Here is a 13,647-nt window from a genome sequence, read left to right on the forward strand (position 1 = left end):
TCATTTTAATTCGATAAGATTATTTACTATGCCTCAACGTTGGTAACAAGTACGTTCCTAAGTTATCATAGTATGAGGTGTCGATGGGCTGGATATCCCTTCGCGCCTATAACTTTCAAATTTGCCGCCTTTTTCTACTGACAAGATCTGCTTGACGAACTTTAGTAGTTTATGCAATTTTTTGTTGGCTACACTAACCACGTGCGTTTGACGTCTGTCAAAATTGACAAATGACAGCTTCAAAAACATTGTATTGAACATGCTGCCTTGACTTGCCGCACTTAAAAGCAAAAGTTATGATTTGATGTTTATTTAATTACACAGAAGATATATAAAAACCAAAATGAAATTTAATTACAAGGTTGGTAAACTTTAATATGTCTTAAGTCATAACATGCTGGTAAAAACTTAATGGTAAAGACTTGCTCCTGTTTATTTATGTTTTGATAATTTTACAAAGATTTAATAACCCAATTATATATTCCTAAACTAATTTTACGTCATTATTCTGGTATATTTATTAGGACTCCCATACTTGTAACGGAAAACGTGCATTTTTTAATGAGTAAATAAGAACAGATTCATAACCTACATGTCTTTAACTTTATAGTTTCAAAACCTTCTGGGCACGGTGTACCGCCGCGGCGACATCCTGTTCATGAACAATGGCAACTGCGTAGTCAGCCCGGTGGGAAACAAAATAACCATATACAACCTTATACAGTAAGTACATTGACTGACTTATCTATTTTTTAAAACCACAGCTCTGGCGGATTCAAAAATCCAATGTGAAATGAATCATTACAATTTTCGTGTATTTTATAATTTTTATAAATATGACTATTTGACTAATGGTAGCTAGATGTTGTCAGAACAAATAGCATGGATGGGTAAAAAGCGATGCTAGCCAGTTGTAAGTCTAAAATCACAAACACAACTAGAAAGGGAAATCTAATACCTAGTCACTTTCCAAAAATAATGCTTGAAAAAAGTGTGAAAATTCCATATTAATTATTTTAAAGTGTACATAATGTATTTCAGCAGTGTTGCTAATAAATTACTCTTTCAAGAAAGAAATAGGCAGACAACATAGAGCTCATACAACATAGTATTGCAGTTTGCAGTGGATAGAGATAGGCTTATTAGTTCTGTTACAAGCAATTATTGATTTTTTAAAATATAATGTTGCCTCTTTAATCATTTTATTGCCAAATTAAATTTACTGCATTTTTCTACTGAGTCTATGAGCTTAAGCTGAGTCTAAGACTCTAAGTTTACATCAAATAGTGTGATCCTTTAGTAATAATTAAATTAAATGAAATATTCCTTTAATTCAGGCCTGTGGCCCATAAAAAGTTGTTAGTAACAATGCCTTAGTCTGTGTTAGGATACAGAAAGTATACAGAAAATAATAAACCCCAAATATAACCTACCCTGACCTAGCATATGTTGAGACTGGTATCCTTTTACCAAACACTAAAAATGTACCATACTTTAGTTTTAAGTTACCATACTGTTCTGTTCCTTCCACTACTGTACTGTTTTTGTGTTCTGGTTATTAACCTTGTTTTTTTTATTAAAATGCTTTGTTTATTACAGAAACAAAAGTGCGACCTTGCCTGTGGAAAGTCACTACAACTACACAGCTTTAGACGTCTCTCCCAATGGTTCTATATTGTTGGCAGTTAATGAACGTAAGTTATCAATAGTATTATTTCCTGTGCCGCCCAATGTACATTAGGATGTACACTCAGTTTTGATGGAATGTCAACCTTAATTAAAAACACAGTAGGTAGCATTTCATTTGTCTCGTAAAATTTTCGAGCAAATGAATTTTAACCCAATTGAAAATACAACAAGATGCAAACTTCCTTGGCTATAATTTTGTATGGTGGGCGGCACGAGGCTATAGGTAGATGAATCCCTGTTCAATGATACCCCACCAAACACAGTAAATATGTGACGTTATCTATGAAAAGAGACCTTATTGTCGATGGCGGTTACGCCATTAACGATGCTCCGGTATAAATACAATGCCGCGCGACGCTGTGCGGCGTAAGCGCCATCGACAATAAGGTCCCTTTTCGTAGATAATGCCCCATATGTTCTTCTTTTTTTTACAATATGGCATCACTTAGAAAATTAAGACTAACCATCTAACCAAGCGTTTATGGTGACCATAGTCTCTATACTGCCACTAATAAAGAAACATACCTACATAGATAAATTAATAAATAAGCAGTCAAGTCCGCGATTTCGTCGCGTTGCTACAAGTACATGCGGCCCACACCAATTTTCGTGTCTAGCCATAGTAATTGCTGCCGTCCCTACAGAATGGACGCCTGCTCGCGCTGGCGCCACCTAGCGGTCACATCTGTCGTATAGACGCGTTTTGTTAGAGAGTGAATCTTCTGTACCTTCCTATTATTTATTCTGTGGTCAGGTATAAATAGTTAAAACCTATAATGATTATTTTTATGAATTTCAGAGGGTGAAGCGCAAATGATAAGTCTTCAAACATGCAATGTGGTGCACAGATACAAGTTTAAGCAAGAAGTTGTTGCTGTTCGGTTTAGCCCGGACGGGAAATATTTTGCTGCCTGTTGCGCTGAAACTGGTATGGTTTTATATATTGCATTATAAAGCCCCGTCTCCATATCGCGCGGCAAACCATCGAACATTGGCTCGCGCGGCAGCCGCGCGCAATGGATACCCGGTTGGCTCGCGAGCCGGCGAGTTGGCTCGCGAGCCAACCCGGTATCCATTGCGCGCGGCTGCCGCGCGAGCCAATGTTCGATAGCTTGCCGCGCGATATGGAGACGGGGCTTAACATAGAATATAGGTATTGGTATCACAGTTGACACATGAGTTGACGACGTTATGGAAAACGAGTTGTTATGGAAAAACAGGATCACATTAAGTTTACGCTCATTAGAAAGGTCTCAAGGAGTCCTTCCTACAAATACAAAGGAAAGCAAGTTCATTCAGCAATAAAAGTGTGTATATAAAAAAACAGTTACTTGTTCTTTATTATATGTGACGTTATCTATGAAAAGGGACCTTTTTTTGTCGATGGCGCTTACGCCATTATTAACGATGCTCCGATATATACGCGCCGTAATAGATAATGCTCCATATGACATCTATTTTACTTCAAGTTACTATAGTTGGTCAAACCAATTTGTCAGTAAATAAAAAAAAAAAAAACTATACTCATCCTTTTCTTTTGGGTACTAGTACTAGTGTAAGACATAGTATGATTCTCTCTGTCTATGTTTGAAATGAGCATACATCGGGGTTTTCGGTGCAGGTATGATTTCGTGTATTTATAACTTTGTTTATTGTAAAATAATTACCAAACTATGAATTAAACGTAGGTAGTAAGGCCCAAATGTGCTTAGAAATGTTAAATTAGTATCGTTATTTACAGTTTTTACCTGTTATTTGGCTAGTGTAAAACATTCCCGCACCGAAAACTCCGATGTATGGAAATGAGATAGTCCTTTGACAAACTAAACTACATATTCCAGTGTTCATCATGACTGCGCCCTGCCACTTCACCGGCGAGTTCCGCTCGTTCGTGATGAAGCGTGTGTACCGTAAGGCCCGCGATGACGTCACGTGCCTGGACTGGTCGGCGTGCTCACGTCTCCTGGCCGTCGGCTCCAAAGACACCTCTACTAAGATATACACAGTTGATTACTTAGACAATCTCAATATGTACTCGTTGGGCGGACATACCGATAAGGTAAGTTCTTAAAAAAAACGGTTACGGAACTGGCCTAATAGAAATTCGTATATGGTTACTAATATATGCCCGCTATGACGTCACTCCTGGCCGTCGGCTCCAAAGACACCTCTACTAAGATATACACTGTCGATTACTTGGACAATCTTAATATGTACTCGTTGGGCGGACATACCGATAAGGTGAGTTATTAAAAAAAAAACGGTTACGGAACTGGCCTAATAGAAATTCGTATATGGTTACTAATGTATGCCCGCTATGACGTCACGTGCCTGGACTGGTCGGCGTGCTCACGTCTCCTGGCCGTCGGCTCCAAAGACACCTCTACTAAGATATACACAGTTGATTACTTGGACAATCTCAATATGTACTCGTTGGGCGGACATACCGATAAGGTAAGTTCTTAAAAAAAAAACGGTTACGGAACTGGCCTAATAGAAATTCGTATATGGTTACTAATATATGCCCGCTATGACGTCACTCCTGGCCGTCGGCTCCAAAGACACCTCTACTAAGATATACACTGTCGATTACTTGGACAATCTTAATATGTACTCGTTGGGCGGACATACCGATAAGGTGAGTTCTTAAAAAAAAAAAACGGTTACGGAACTGGCCTAATAGAAATTCGTATATGGTTACTAATATATGCCCGCTATGACGTCACGTGCCTGGACTGGTCGGCGTGCTCACGTCTCTTGGCCGTCGGCTCCAAAGACACCTCTACTAAGATATACACAGTTGATTACCTGGACAATCTCAATATGTACTCGTTGGGCGGACATACCGATAAGGTGAGTTCTTAAAAAAAAACGGTTACGGAACTGGCCTAATAGAAATTCGTATATTAGTATCTTAGAGCGTTTTGGCAAGACAACTTTAAAAATGCGCGTTTTCTAAGAGACCTACGAGGGAAGGCTGAAATATTTGCGGTCTAAGCTAGAAAAAAAGGAAAATTAAAAAATAACTTTGCTACTTTTTTCCCCGCCTCTTTGGCAGTTAGATATTGCCGCCATTACTAACGATTATTAACGATTAATAATTAACATTTACTTTAATACTCTCTTTCATTTTTTTTCTAAGGCCGCGAAATTTTCAGCCGCCCCTCGTAGCTAGATCGATTTTTCGTCCCCATCCGTTGATGAAATTCACCTTTCGTATCCGAGATCCCCGAAATATATACCTATCCTCTAGCCGCCCAGAGACCTATAAAAAGGTCTCCTGTTCCATTCTAAATTGAATCTTATTCTTGACAAGTCAAAGTTGAATTTTCATTGGCAAGCTTTGACGTCTGGGTGGCTAGAGGTAATATGAATAAATATATATACAAGAATTGCTCGTTTATAGATAACTAGTACCTATTGATATTTCTGAGAAAATCGATGAAAGTTTGTCTCTTATTACAGATAGTAGGCGTGTTCTTTGAAAAGAAAAGCCTGGACCTAATAACAGTGAGTCGTAACGGCCAAGTCTGCCTCTGGGAGGCAAATATAGACATAGAAGATCTCATCACTTCCGATGTCCAGATCTCTCATAGTAAGAGACGGAAGATGGAGGAAAGTGATGGCGAAGATGACGTGGACACTAAGAAGATTGTCGAGAAAGAGGATAAGGATCAGGTAAGGGGTTTTGAGCGCTGTTGCGTAGTTGATAAGGTTGATTTAAGAATGGACTCAACCTCCGAATCGTCACTGACAGTGTCAAAACTGACATAAAAGCTAACTTCTACGTAATTTACTTTCTGTACATCTCGCTCGTACTAATATGCGAGTACGAGCGAGATGCATAGAAAGTAAGTTACGTTCTCGATAGAGTTTATGTCAGTGCCAAACTGGTGGTAGCCACACTGGTAGGTAATTTTATTGGAACGTGTTCCCAAAGTGCCTTGGTGAAAACTAGTTTTGACTAATTGTTCCAAAATAATTACTCTTATAACTATTAAATAAATAAAAAAAAAATAACTCCCTACGCATTATGCAAAAAAAAACGATTTTATCGCAAAAATTTACATAATTTTGGAAAAGAGCATCAGCTCTTAGAGCTCTAGAGTAGGTATCAACCTAATCTTCAAAATGCTGTCTACGTTTCTCTATTAATCTGGTGGTTTATTTCATGCATGGTGTAAAATAATTGAATATAAATACAGTCAAATACCCTATAATAGTTCGTCTTGATTACAGGAAAGTGAGAACGAGGATGAGATGGAAGATAAACAAAAGACTAGCACGTATGAGAAGCGGCTGCTATACAAGAAGCTAGGCCGGCACTATATCGGGGATGCCATTCGCAGCGCCCACCATAAGGTGAAGATATCCGCCGCGCAATACCACAAGGAGAACAAACTGCTTGTCACAGGTTAATATTATTATTATAAAGCCCCGTCTCCATATCGCGCGGCAAACCATCGAACATTGGCTCGCGCGGCAGCCGCGCGCAATGGATACCGGGCTGCCGCGCGAGCCAACTCGATGCGCCCGGTATCCATTGCGCGCGGCTGCCGCGCGAGCCAATGTTCGATGGTTTGCCGCGCGATATGGAGACGGGGCTTTATACCTTTAAACGAGCAATTCTTGTATATTTATTTATATGTTATGAATTTATTTATCAATAACACGTTTACGTGTGTAACTAATGCTCCATGAAATTAAATCACATTTAATATGAGATGGAAGATAAACAAAAGAGTAGCACGTATGAGAAGCGGCTGCTATACAAGTAGCTAGGCCGGCACTATATCGGGGATGCCATTCGCAGCGCCCACCATAAGGTGAAGGTATCCGCCGCGCAATACCACAAGGAGAACAAACTGCTTGTCACAGGTTAATATTATTATTATAAAGCCCCGTCTTTATATCGCGCGGCAAACCATCGAACATTGGCTCGCGCGGCAGCCCGGTATCCATTGCGCGCGGCTGCCGCCAATGTTCGATGCTGTGCCGCGCGATATGGAGACGGGGCTTTATACCTTTAAACGAGCAATTCTTGTATATTTATTTATTTATTTATATGTTATGAATTTATTTATCAAAAACACGTTTACGTGTGCAACTAATGCGCCATGAAATTAAATCACATTTAATATGAGATGGAAGATAAACAAAAGAGTAGCACGTATTAGAAGCCGCATAAGGTGAAGATATCCGCCGCGCAATACCACAAGGAGAACAAACTGCTTGTCACAGGTTAATATTATTATTAAAGTGAAAACTTCTTTAGCGGCGCTGTGCACTTTTTGAGGTGGGAAAAAAATGTTTAACTCGCGACAGATCACGTGACCGTAAGACGGACACGTGATTTGATCGAAAAACTGTTACTTCAATGTCATTGAGTTTTTCTTTATTGATTTAAATGCCATCTAGTGAGTTTCGCTCTAACTGGTATTAATATAACTCGAGTACTAACAGTGATGTGCTTAGGGGTTTCAAGTAATGTGACGAAATAACGCTAGATGGCGTTAACCTCAATTATACATAGTGCTGCAGACACTTTGCACTAGTAATTGAATTTTCACTTCTGCCGGCACTCCCTGAGTGCAACCCATTGTTTTTTTTATCAAAAACACGTTTACGTGTGTAACTAGAGTAAGACCAAAGAAAGTCTGCAGCGCAATAATTTGACAGCGAATGAAAAAACTTTATATGGCAATGTTTTTAGCAGTCAGTAAACGTCATTCACTATGGTGTGTGTTTGTCAAAATCGTTTAAATATTCGTTGTGTTTTGTGATGAATGGAAAAAACACGGTGAAACCTTACAAAACCGGCGTGCGGGAGTTACTTTTCTGCATAACGAATAATTTTACACTAGTAAAAAATCAACACGAGGCGATTCAAACTCAAAAACGGCAATGTTTACAAAATTTGGAGTTGATGACGGGTAAGTGGAATGAAACATCTTAATACTTGCACTATAGATTATGTAGACAATATATTGGCAATTTCTCTGTCAATCTAAATACGCCTTGATGGAAGTAAAAGAGAAAGATGCCCGCAATTTGCGAACTTCGGTGTTCGCGGTAGGCCCTCTGTACCTATTTACCATTAGCAGGCCTCTGGAGCTCTCCGCGCCAGCTCGGATTTATACCTACGAATATCGTCCCGCCGGCGGTACAAAAGCCAGCCAGTTGGATGCCACGCACTCACGCACGCAAGACACCGTGCGCTCCGCGCGTATTTTTACGACAGCTACAAGCTGCGTAGATACTATATAAAAAAAAAGTGGTAGGTAATATTTTTTACGAGATATTTATAGTCAGATAGGTATCTAAAGCTGGTCAAGCTAACTTCGCGCCTACATTTTTTAAATTTGCCGCCTTTTTCTACTGACAAGATCTGCTTGACCAGCTATAACTAAGATACCAAAGTATTTGAAATAAGCGTAGGCAACCCTAGAGTTGTGTCGGAAGCGTCGGGCGCGCGCCGTGCGGGGAGCGGCGCGTTGAAGGTCACTCTATTTTATTTTTGTTTAGGTATGAAAACGGTAGGTATTTACGTTTTCTTTGAGAGATAACTATCTGTTCGTAAGAATTATTATATAATCTGTGCCACTAGGCCGTCGCGGATATTACAAAAACTCAATAATTTTGATGATGCCAAATGTCACATTCTCCCAATGTTATTTATCAATATTAGTATATGTGTACATATTAATAGTGACATCTATTGTTGGAATTACATTTATTTAACCATAATGCACAGCTTAATTATTTCATAGACGGTAAATATGGTAGAAATTTCACAAGTATCAAGACTATTTAATCCATTTTCTATGATGTTGTCACATACTGATTTTTAAAAACTACTTTTAATTTAGCGGTGCAGACTTTCTTTGGTCTTACTCTAATGCGCCATTAAAGTATGTATATCACATTAAATATTGATACGGGCCTAATGTCACAAAAATATAATTATTTTATACCACATCGGTGGCAAACAAGCATACGGGCCACCTGATGGTAAGCAGTCACCGTAGCCTATGGACGCCTGCAACTCCAGAGGTGTTACATGAGTACTGATCGTAATTGTGATTGTGGGCACAACTGAAAGATGCGGTCGCGCTCCTATAATAAATTTGTACGGTAGCGCTTAGTTGAGGTGGTCCAATTGACCCCAAATTAAACGTTTCATTCTGTCCTTTCAAAGGTTTCACAAACGGCATGTTCTTCCTCCACGAAATGCCGGACGTGAATCTAATCCACACGCTCAGTATATCGGAACACCGGATCAGTAGCGTGGCCATCTCCGCGCCGGGCGACTGGATCGCGTTCGGGTGCCCTAATATCGGCCAGCTACTCGTCTGGGAGTGGCAGAGTGAGTACATCCCTAATTATTATAAATTATCCATACGCTCAGTATATCGGAACACCGGATCAGTAGCGTGGCCGTGTCCGCGCCGGGCGACTGGATCGCGTTCGGGTGCCCTAATATCGGCCAGCTACTCGTCTGGGAGTGGCAGAGTGAGTACATCCATACTTATTACTTACTATAAATGAGAAAGTAACTGTCTGTCTGTTATCTCTTCACACTTAAACCGCTGAACCGAAGGTACCTATCGATAGCAGATATGTCGATATTTAATTTTGTCCAGCACTCGTTTTAACCAGAAACACTTCTAGAAGTTCTATAATAATATCATTTTAAAAGTAACCTTAAATTGCATTTTTTTTTTCGAACACGACAATCGGGATCGCAGAGTATATAACGTAAGATTTCTATTCGACTTCCCGCAGCGCGGACCAATCACTGTACATTTGACAGAAACTAAAATTGTGTAATATTGACAGGCGAGCAGTACGTTATGAAGCAGCAAGGACACTCCTTGGACATGACCTGTCTCGCTTACTCTCCGGACGGCCTGTACATAGTCACTGGCAGCTATGATGGAAAGGTATACACAAATTTACGTGAATTGCAAAATGAGACTGAATAACATTAAATAAATACACACTCCCAACATACAAATGGATGAACCGATTTTGATAAAACATGTTAAACATTTACCGCGAGAAAATCAGGTTTTAAATAAAAAAAAGTCGCATCCTAATTGGTTCACCCATGAAGTTATAATGTTTTAAACTGGAGTGAACTGTCACTTTTTTTGCCATACGAGTTTGAACCTTATCACCGAGACAGAAAGTTGTTCGTACCAGACTGGAGAAAACGGTCCACTTGAGATAGAAAAACCCGAGCCCTGTGTCTCACTCGCACATGTTGCCAATGTTAAAATGATACCACTTTGGTAGAAATCATATCAATATACTGCTGAAATTAATTACCTTCTTATACAATTTTAGTACTATATTCAGATTACAGTTCTGATATCTTTTAAGTAATTTGTAAATAATTATGATGTCAATATTATTAACTGATTAAACCAAACATGCGCACAACAAATAAAGCATTTAAATTTGACATGGTAGAAATTGTAGTAACTTTGAATATTAATTGGTATCCCAAACTTTTCGTATTCGTAAAATATAAAAAAAAATGGTTAAAAAATGATGTGTGAGGGGTTGTAGAAGTGAAAGCTATGCTGATTGTGGAATATCTTTTCACAGGTAAGTCACAATTATTCAATTTTATGATAAAAATACAAAACGATATTGTCCAACTCATTAGGGTGACTATGATGTCGGCACGATGTGGATCGAATTCTTATTACGTACTTAATGTAAAAAAAAGTTTACATTAATAGGTATATCTTTATTTCGGCATGTTTAATTATTTGGGTGACGTAATAATTGCCAAAATTTAAATCCAAATTCCTTAAAAATTACAGTACCACTACCACCAGCTTGGCACTGACATAAACGTCATCGAGAACGTAATTTACTTTCTATGCATCTCGCTCCTACTCGCATATTAGTGCAAACGAGATGTATAGAAAGTAAATTACGTTCTCGAAAGCGTTTATGTCAGTTTTGACACTGTCAATGACTCATGGTACGGGCTCAGACTCATATTTATGTGATTTACCTATAAATAATATTTAATTACTGAAACGTTGGTTCAAACTATTTACATATTCTTATTGACTGAATTCTGATTCTATATAGACTGAACACACATTTCCGTCTGTAGACAAAGGCGGCAAATTTGAAAATTTTGTTGCAATCACAGATCTACGATGAGTACGATGACGCTTACGCTTAATGAATAGCTGAAGTGTGCAAAAGGGAAGCCATCACGTATATGAACACACCATGAGTATGATATTGATAGTGATAGGTATTTTGTTAAATTATTAAGAGCATAAATAGTGTAAGATGCCGGTTTACACAGTTAAATGTAAGTTTTTATTTCATTGTGTGCTAATATTTGATAATTTTAGTCAATAATCAACATAATTTGGTGAAAAAACCTAAATTGTTACGCTACGCTAGGGCTTGGAACTCTTGGAACGCGAGTCCGACTCGCACTTGGCCGGTTTTTCCCTTTTGAGGTACGGTACGGTATTTGAAAATGTAATCAATTACGACTAAATTAAGTAAGGTTGTGTGAAGCGTTTTACAGAAGAGAAAAAAAACTATAACTATTCATCCCTTTTCTGGGGCAATTATACCAGCATAGGGAAAAGACAGTATGATTCTCTCTGACTATGCACGAATGATAAAAGATTTTGGCCAAACTATACATTTAAATTTATCCTAATATCCCACATACATATGACTTATGGTCACCCTAATTAGAACGAGATGCAAGGCTCTGGTTTGACTTCTCATGTGGACACACTTTTTGGCCAGTGTACTCGATCCAGTTTATTCTCTAGGTCCGTGGGTTCACCCGTTTAAGAGCTACGGTGCCACAGACACATACACACACACACACACACACACACACACACACACACACACACACACACACACACACACACACACACACACATAGCACGAGGCCTTGAAACAATCGCTCGCAATTCTCAAGATTCAACTCGCTTCGCTTCTGCATTGCTATAGGTAAATGGCACATTCACTGCCACCCAGCCAAACAAGACATCCCCACCAGCCACAAAACATGTCTTCATATAAAGGTAGTACCACGATCCCGACTATAAAATACCCGATAGTCGGGTTTTCGGCACTGAATATGTGAAATGATTATTCAGCCCTTGTACGTTACGTATCAAGCAAAACGCGTATGGATATTAAACTGACGTTCCATTTCAGGTGAAAGTATGGAACACGACGACAGGCTTTTGTTTCGTGACGTTCAGCGAGCACACGTCATCGGTGACGGGCGCCGTGTTCAGCGCCAACAAGAAGTTCTTCGTGTCCAGCTCGCTCGACGGCACCGTGCGGTGCTACGATCTCACCAGGTCGGCCACAATACATAGAATTTCAACCTTAGCAATCGGATTTAAGGTTCAAATTAGAAGTTCTTCGTGTCCAGCTCGCTCGACGGCACCGTGCGGTGCTACGATCTCACCAGGTCAGACACAATACATAGAATTTCAACCTTAGCAATCGGATTTAAGGTTCAAATTAGAAGTTCTTCGTGTCCAGCTCGCTCGACGGCACCGTGCGGTGCTACGATCTCACCAGGTCAGACACAATACATAGAATTTCAACCTTAGCAATCGGATTTAAGGTTCAAATTAGAAGTTCTTCGTGTCCAGCTCGCTCGACGGCACCGTGCGGTGCTACGATCTCACCAGGTCGGCCACAATACATAGAATTTCAACCTTAGCAATCGGATTTAAGGTTCAAATTAGAAGTTCTTCGTGTCCAGCTCGCTCGACGGCACCGTGCGGTGCTACGATCTCACCAGGTCGGCCACAATACATAGAATTTCAACCTTAGCAATCGGATTTAAGGTTCAAATTAGAAGTTCTTCGTGTCCAGCTCGCTCGACGGCACCGTGCGGTGCTACGACCTCACCAGGTCGGACACTGTATTTATTGACCACATACGGGATAGAATTTCAACCTTAGCAATCGGATTTAAGGTTCAAATTAGACTGGACTGTCTTAAAACGCGATAAAGTATGAGACAGGCTTGTTTCGTGACGTTCAGCGAGCACACGTCGTCGGTGACGGGCGCCGTGTTCAGCCCTAGTAGCAGGGTCGCATTTTTATCGTTTATCACCATGCCTGTCACGTTATAACAAGTATGTAAGTGCGAAAGTGACGGGCATAGTGATAGTCGATAAAAATGGAACCGTGCTGAGCCCGCTGCGCCAACAAGAAGTTCTTCGTGTCCAGCTCACTCGGAGGCACCGTGCGGTGCTACGATCTCACAAGGACACATAAAATTTCAACCTTAGTAATCGGATTTAAGGTTCAAATTGGACTGGACAGTCTTAAAACGCGATAAAGTATGAGACACGCTTGTTTGTGTTTGAGACAGTATCGGATTTAAGGTTCAAATTAGAAGTTCTTCGTGTCCAGCTCGCTCGACGGCACCGTGCGGTGCTACGATCTCACCAGGTCAGACACAATACATAGAATTTCAACCTTAGCAATCGGATTTAAGGTTCAAATTAGAAGTTCTTCGTGTCCAGGTCGCTCGACGGCACCGTGCGGTGCTACGATCTCACCAGGTCAGACACAATACATAGAATTTCAACCTTAGCAATCGGATTTAAGGTTCAAATTAGAAGTTCTTCGTGTCCAGCTCGCTCGACGGCACCGTGCGGTGCTACGATCTCACCAGGTCAGACACAATACATAGAATTTCAACCTTAGCAATCGGATTTAAGGTTCAAATTAGAAGTTCTTCGTGTCCAGGTCGCTCGACGGCACCGTGCGGTGCTACGATCTCACCAGGTCAGACACAATACATAGAATTTCAACCTTAGCAATCGGATTTAAGGTTCAAATTAGAAGTTCTTCGTGTCCAGCTCGATGGCACCGTGCGGTGCTACGATCTCACCAGGTCGGACACAGTATTTATTTAACACGTATG

The 13,647-nt window shown here is 40.1% G+C and overlaps 1 protein-coding gene across 1 annotated transcript in view; it reads left to right on the forward strand.

Moving 5' to 3' along the window:
• Positions 1 to 247: 247 nt before the first annotated feature.
• LOC134662834 (periodic tryptophan protein 2 homolog) overlaps positions 248 to 13,647 on the forward strand; it is a 35,468-nt gene continuing 22,068 nt past the window's right edge. Inside the window, exons 1-10 of the mRNA XM_063519156.1 lie at positions 248 to 361; positions 611 to 723; positions 1,600 to 1,694; positions 2,489 to 2,617; positions 3,531 to 3,748; positions 5,155 to 5,367; positions 5,929 to 6,103; positions 8,888 to 9,055; positions 9,529 to 9,632; positions 11,911 to 12,059. Coding sequence (XP_063375226.1) covers positions 344 to 361; positions 611 to 723; positions 1,600 to 1,694; positions 2,489 to 2,617; positions 3,531 to 3,748; positions 5,155 to 5,367; positions 5,929 to 6,103; positions 8,888 to 9,055; positions 9,529 to 9,632; positions 11,911 to 12,059 — 1,382 coding nt within the window. The 5' untranslated portion in view covers positions 248 to 343. The remainder of the gene's footprint in view (positions 362 to 610; positions 724 to 1,599; positions 1,695 to 2,488; positions 2,618 to 3,530; positions 3,749 to 5,154; positions 5,368 to 5,928; positions 6,104 to 8,887; positions 9,056 to 9,528; positions 9,633 to 11,910; positions 12,060 to 13,647) is intronic.

The sequence above is a fragment of the Cydia amplana genome, chromosome 3 (genome assembly GCF_948474715.1).
Source record: "Cydia amplana chromosome 3, ilCydAmpl1.1, whole genome shotgun sequence".
In the NCBI taxonomy this organism is placed as follows: Eukaryota; Metazoa; Arthropoda; class Insecta; order Lepidoptera; family Tortricidae; genus Cydia; species Cydia amplana.